General features: G+C 41.7%; 1 protein-coding gene across 1 annotated transcript; it reads right to left on the bottom strand.

Moving 5' to 3' along the window:
• Nucleotides 1-1,084: 1,084 nt before the first annotated feature.
• On the bottom strand, nucleotides 1,085-5,745 carry batf (basic leucine zipper transcription factor, ATF-like). Its single transcript, XM_035144186.2, has 3 exons — nucleotides 5,490-5,745; nucleotides 4,481-4,585; nucleotides 1,085-2,126 (listed from the first exon to the last, which is right to left on the bottom strand). The coding sequence occupies exons 1-3, from the start codon at nucleotides 5,550-5,552 to the stop codon at nucleotides 1,926-1,928; spliced, it is 369 nt and encodes a 122-aa protein (XP_035000077.1). The 5' UTR covers nucleotides 5,553-5,745; the 3' UTR covers nucleotides 1,085-1,925.
• Nucleotides 5,746-6,812: the final 1,067 nt, after the last annotated feature.

Below are 6,812 nucleotides of genomic sequence, written 5' to 3'. Positions count from 1 at the left end.
GTGTCTGAACATATTTATGTCATCAGGAGTTTTAATGTCAAATACCCAGACGGGCTTTTCTTTGAAGGTTATTGCTGCTGAGGTTTAGTCACTCTAGTTCTCGGAGGAGGACCGTGCAACAATAAACTTTTCATCATGGTCTCAATAAAGACATGCAGAATTTGCCTATATTATAATTTGGTTTGTTTTATAACTTGATTTATGAGGATAAATGTGTTCATGTCTTTTAGATATGTTGTATATGTTTGAATTTTGTATTTTTTCTGGAGTGTACATGCTTTCTAATTGTGGCCATTTCCTCTCATTTCAGTCACCTGCTCTGTCTGTCGTGATGAGGAGCCTATACCTCCCAGGCCTCGTCCTTCCTTTACTTCCGTTTCGTCACCCTGATGAAGGCCAGGGTGCCGGAACTTGTAGGTGCTTTTTTCCCCTATTTTTATCTTTTCCATGCCTTAGCCATTCTTATAAATATTGTTGCACTGGGAACTGAACACTCTGCAACTTAAGATAACACATGCAAATGTCATCAATTCGATAACACATGCGTGGCAAATAGAAAATAAATAGTATACTGCAAATACTCACAACACAACAGAAGTGTTTCCATGGGAGAAATTCTTAGAGGATTCTTAGTTTTTTCACCATTTGCATGTGTTTTCTTACATTGTAGCACGTCGAGCTCCCAGAGCCACCGTAAATAAAGGTTTTTAAAATGTTTCAAAGGTTCAGAGTGTAAGATTTAGGTGACGTAGGATGTATTGGCAGAAACTGAATATAAAATAATCCTTGTGATGTTTTCAATAGTGTGTTTCATCTAAATTGTACAAATTGTTGTAGTTTTTTTGCCCAAGAAGGGGGATTTATATTTAAATACTTTATATTTATAGGAGCGGGTCCTCTCTACGGAGGCCACCATGTTTTTTGCAGCCGTCCAAACTGGACAAACTAAACACCTTTTGAGTTTTTATGACAACGGAAGGCTGCCACAGGTTCTCTTTCATGTTTGGAAGGGCAGGGTGAGATGAGGGGTGTTCAACTGCAACATGCAACTTCACCAGTAGATGTCATTAAATTCTACACACTGAACCTTTAAAGCAAGATTGCATTGGTTTATTTCCCTTTTTTTTAAACATTAAAATTGATCTCTCCTGCACCAAAGAGCTACTTGTGGGATTTTTTTTACATATATATTTCCAAACAGATGCACACACTATTTTCTTTTTTGCGTTTCATGAAAATACAGTGTCAGAAAAGATCATCCAAAAGGCATCACATTTAATAAATATCTCTGCTGGGTCTCCTCACAAAAGTACACAGGTCAAGACCCGTTAAATGCCCGTTCTTCACAGCCAGTTATTTCTTTTTTTCTTTTTGGTGCATCTAAGCCTATTTATAGGATCGTACATGTTACATTCTCTTTGTCCACAATCAAATCTGTCGAGAAAAGCTCCTGAGCATCTGCATTTACACACAAAAACACACAATAACACATGGAAATCTAAACATGGCAGGATGACAAAGGTCTTCTATAACTTATGCTTATAAACAAGCACTTTACAAAAAACAACGTATTGACTAAGTCACCTGAACTTTCAGTAAGTTGGTAATTTTGCTCCAATGTAAACATATACTGGCTGATAATTCTCGCGATCAAGTCATTTAAGGTCACAGATCACAGATATCAGTCAGAGAAAAGCAGAATAACGTGTAGAAGCAAAATAAATAGTTTTGAATACTGCATGTTACAGTTTGGGTTGAATACTGTTATTGTTTGGCAGACTCATCAGCCTGTCACGTTACTCCTTCCTCAGTTTTGAACAATGGTTAGCATCTAGAGACACGTCTTTTCTCAGTCTCTCTCCTTTGAGGTCAGTCGTCTGTATGCTGGCTTGTCTCACAGGGCAGTTTGGGGGGGGGGGTCAGTGCTAGTAGTGTGGTACGGCGATGTGCGGTTGGTGGTAGCTGCTGTGGTGAGGAGGGTAGAGGAGGTCCGGGGTCTGAGGGGCCAGGCCGGTGCACAAAGGCTCGTGGCTGCTCAGAACAGACGACAGGTACTTGGCCTCCTCGGTCAGCTGCTTCACCTCCTTCCTCAGGGCGGCATTCTCCTTCTCCAGGTTCTCGCTCTCCTTGAGACACACAGGGTGATAAGAATTGTCAGATCAGATGATATGATGCTGCTAATCTCTTGTCAATGAAAGAACAGATCTCTTTAGCATTAGATCCTGTTTCCATACAGGTATTTTTCATGTTTCACAATTTGTTAAAGCGGCAGTTCTTCTGGTTCAGGAAGCGGGGGATTATGGGTAAAATCTATAATTCAATTGTATTTCAGTTCGCGACCATGCAGTCACAGCTTAATGGCTTGGACACAGAATTAATCACTGTGTTTGGCTGCAGAGGGCGCTGTTGCTCAGTCAAAGTAACATAGTGTTGCTTTAATATATTTAACTTTTATATTGATCTCATGTTTCTTCACATAATGAAATAAATGAAAACCAAAGGTGGAAGTTAGTTAAAGCACCAAAAAAAGAATTTTAGGAAGCTGAAGTGTGAAAATGATGTTGCTAATTAGTAAAAGAAAATTCTTCTTTGACATGAAAGTATGAACATGGACTCAACCATAAACTTTAAATGATCAACCATGTGCACCTCAAAGCAGCAATTCTAAAAACAAACATTTTGGATGATGTAAGTACAATTTCTGAATCAAGCTTTCTTACTGATCATCTACTTTGAGATAACAAACTAGAGCACACTGCACGTCACTAGTTGATAAAAGCTTTTGTGTGTGTGTGTGTGTGTGTGGGTGTGTGGGAAGAACAAGGGGAAAATCTTCCACTCGGTTAATATAAAGGTCATCACATCGTGGGCAAGAGATCATAATACCGAGCTGTAGGTCCTTACTGTCACAGAACCTTTGGGCAAACCCCTGTTCCTGCGTCACTTGGCCAAACACAGCCCACTGCTATCAGCGCTTTACAAGAAGTGACTACCTCTTTCTACTCTACTGCCCACGACACCAAATTTCAAGCTCATTTACACAGTAGAGAAGAAAATACTACTGAAGAAACAGGAAATAGGCCACTGTGTCACAAAGAGGGAAACTTTCCTGTTTATCTAGAGAGAGACGATGAAACAAACCACAGAATGTGATATGCGGTCCCCCGTTTTTTCTCAGCGACTGCCACCAGGGTTAAAGAGATCGGTAATATACACGAAGCGTTCTTCAGGGGAAATATTCTCAGATATTCAAATCAGTTGGACTAAAGGTAGAGACAGTTTGGCTTTTCTTAAATCGTGTCAGTTCATCTGATAAAGTTCAGAGAAACCGCTGCTCTAAAAGCATCATGGAGACACAAGCACAAATCATGTTTCCTTCAACGAGGAAGTCACAAAGCGGGTTAATGTGTGGTCAGAGTGTTGCAATATGGGCTGATATTCACAGCAGGCACAGGTAAACTATAAAATAAGAAGTATTTCTAAAAAAAAATTATAATTGCCAGAGAAAATGTTGAGTTCATAGACCTGCTGCAAAGGTTAGATAACTGGAGATTTGGAATGAAAGTGTGCAGCGTTGAGAGACACCTGCACATCCATACGGTTGGAGGTAGAGCAGACAAAATACTCTTTTTGAAGTTTCATCTCGTCCCAAGTCCAGCAAGTACAAGCTGAAACAACAGACGAGGGGTGACGAAACAAAGCGGCTACCCCCGAACACGCTCCTGTCATCAGAATCAGCAGAACTGTACACCCTCTCTGGTGCTGGACGCTGCTGCAACAGGGAGCGACTGCCCACACGTGCTAATTTATTCCCGAGGCTTCTGCAAACACGCAGAGCAGCGTCCAAGTGTGCGGGCCTGACAGAAGCCGTGACACATCGCCACATGGTCAGGTATAGAATTTTGTAAATATAGTACAAATCCATTCCTGGATGCTTAAAAGCACAGAGCACTGTTTGTTTAGGTCCATATATCGTGGAGATGGGTTGGAAACTGATTTGGCGTGACCTTCATGCTGCACTAACATCATTGTTTACCTCAACATTATACACAAAAACTCGTTCCCACCTCGTTGTGGGAACCATTGGGTTTCTCTGTGATTTCGTAAGGTCTTGATAGTTCTATGTAAAGTGCCTTGAGATAATGTATGTTGTGATTTGCCGCGATACAAAATTGAAAATTGCATGTTTATATAAATAATATGATTCGTTACTTGAATTAGATTAAAATGCCTGCAGAATAAAAGCTTTTAATGCTATAAATTTAGATTGTGCCCAGAATAATCCTCAAAGCACAGAAGCCTTATTTATAATTCAAAACACTGGGCAGTACTTTATTAAGAAACTGTGTTTTTACATTTAATCTCACGTGATCTCACTGCCGTCCTGGCTTTTGTCTCTCTGACTAATTCTTTGAGAAGTAGAGGTCAGTGTGAAACTGTTTCGGGGTGTTAGTGTGAGTGAGTGTGCGTCTCTCCTCACCAGATGTAGGCTGTCGGCTTTCTGAGTTTGCCTCATCCTGCTCTTCTGAGCAGCGATCCTGTTCTTCTCCCTCCGCATCACCTTCTTCACGTCGTCTGAGGAGTTCTGACGAAACACAAGCGCTGACAGTTAACGTGTGTGCAGTAGCATCAGACAGTCAAGTGAGTGGGGGTGACAGCTTTAGTGTAATGACAGTTTGACAGATGCTGTGTTTTACATGCACCTAATGTGAAGGGCTGGGACAGGGAGTGCCCTGAGTCATCAGTTAGGTGTAACGCTCACCCTGTTTCAGGTCCTGAACCATCGATCTTCTTGGTATCGTAATAACTAATCCACGCGAAAAACTCTGAGTCACTTGCACATCATTTATCCGCCAATAATCTGCCGTGTTCTGAGCCGCCAATGCATTGCTGCAAATTTAAAAAACAACTGATGCTGCTGGGACTTTGCTCTATCGAAAAATAGCTTTTCATGGTTTTATTTCCAGAATGCTCTTAAGCAAGAAGATGAGTAACAGCGTGCTGGAGACAGGCACGTGTGAATCTGCACAGCCCTCAGGATGATGGGTAGTGCCTCACATGCACAGAAAACATACATGACACACTGCCTGTTCCTGACAGCTCTCACATCAGTCACAGAGTGAGGAACGTGCAAAGACAAAGGAATCCTCCTACTTAGACCAGTGATGAATTCTGCGATTCACAAAAGCCTACACTTGAGGCGAGTCATGCCTCCAGCCCATGTGTGCATGTGAAACACCCAGAGAAGCTGTGAAATGAGCCAGCGAGGACATGAGCTAGTGTCTCTTTGATAGGTCGTGTTGCTGCCCAGCAAATACACAGGAAATCAACTGCGTCCAATCGAAGATTTAGATGTTTAATTCACAGGATTTGTTCGAAATTTTAAATAAAACGTTGTTTACAAAGCATTAACTGTATGACATAAACACACGTGTTAGTGAAAATAGGAGGCAACCAAGTCACAAAGTAAATTTGAAAAGCTCTCTTACCGGTCTGCTTCCAGGTGAAGGGGACTTGTAAGTTGTGTCATTGCTGTCAGAGCCGTGAGCCATAGCCGACCGCAGCGACTGAAACTGTGTGACTCTGTCCACTTCTGCTTTGTGTTTTTGAGTGTGTGTGGTTTGTGTGTGTGTAAGAGAGAGAGAGAGAGCGTGAGAGAGACAGAGAGAGAGAGAGAGAGAGAGAGTCTGTGTAGCAGCACAAGTTGCTGAGAAGAACTTTAAGTTTACCACCTATGAGAAATGACACTCCTTCTTCCCTCTTTTCTTTTCCCTTTCTATTACTCCTCCTCTTTACTCTCTCTCTCTCTCTCTCTCTCTCTCTCTCTCTCTCTCTCTCTCTCTCTCTCTCTCTCTCTCTCTCTCTCTCTGATGACACACACATACACTGTGAGACTAGCTGTCTGCCCCATTAGCTATATCTGATGTGGTTTCTGGTAATAATCTGGGTAAGTTGCATTAGACTGGAAGTCACATGGTTGGTGGAAAGTTAAAGCATGCATAATGAAATTGTGTAAACTCCACAAAAATAACATATTGAGGCTTTAAGTAACGACACAAATCAATACGGGTGGATATCACTGGCGCAAAGAAAGTTATAAGTTCCCATCCATTGAAGAAGAACGAGAAACAGCGGAAATTACGTTTCTGTAAATCAAGATATATACTGTGTTGTAATGCCTTTTTAACGTATACGTGTGTGTACCTTTGCTTATGTATATTTGTGAGGACCAATGTATGACCTAACAAAGGGGGGACATGGCTTTCTTAAAATCAACGGTAAAACTAAGGCAAGACTTAACTTCTGTATCTTTGTGTGTGTGTGTGTGTGTGTGTGTGTGTGTGTGTGTGTTCGTCTTTGTCGTCAACATCAATGTGCCCCACCGCCATCCAGTGTGTCCTCTTCTCTTGACCTTGTGTGTTTGTGTGTGTGTACTTACATCCTTGTGAGAAAGTGAGGACATAGCCTCTTTTGATTCGAAGGCAAAACTTAATATCAGATGTCCTGGTTAAGGTTGGGCTAAGGTATGAACTATGGTTAGGTTAAGGTTTGGCATGAATTGGTCAAGGGTTAAGTTCAAGGATCACGTTTTGGTGAGGCTGAATTCAATGAATGGAAGTCAATGCAGATATCTGCATAAACCTGTGTGTTTGACGGGCATCGCGGGCATCCCCTCTTCCTCTTTTTGAGCAGCCACATGTGATGTCATGTTTCGACTAAATCCTCCAGAGACGGTGCATCCCTGCCTTCCACACGGACGACTGCGTTGTGAACTTTTTAACACGTTTCATGGTAATTTCCAGAAGTGCCCC

This window comes from Hippoglossus stenolepis, chromosome 20 (genome assembly GCF_022539355.2).
Source record: "Hippoglossus stenolepis isolate QCI-W04-F060 chromosome 20, HSTE1.2, whole genome shotgun sequence".
Classification (NCBI taxonomy): Eukaryota; Metazoa; Chordata; class Actinopteri; order Pleuronectiformes; family Pleuronectidae; genus Hippoglossus; species Hippoglossus stenolepis.
Note: the sequence above shows the minus strand (reverse complement) of the source record. Positions and strands in the feature narration are given on the sequence as shown.

What these genes read in the sequence shown, in the direction of transcription:
- batf (XM_035144186.2), bottom strand. Translation starts at nt 5,552, where the DNA reads ATGGCTCACGGCTCTGACAGCAATGACACAACTTACAAGTCCCCTTCA. An exon ending in CTTCACCTGGAAGCAGACCG is followed by an intron (nt 4,586 to 5,489) that starts GTAAGAGAGCTT and finishes GTGTTTCGTCAG; the next exon opens with AACTCCTCAGACGACGTGAA. An exon ending in AAGCCGACAGCCTACATCTG is followed by an intron (nt 2,127 to 4,480) that starts GTGAGGAGAGAC and finishes GTGTGTCTCAAG; the next exon opens with GAGAGCGAGAACCTGGAGAA.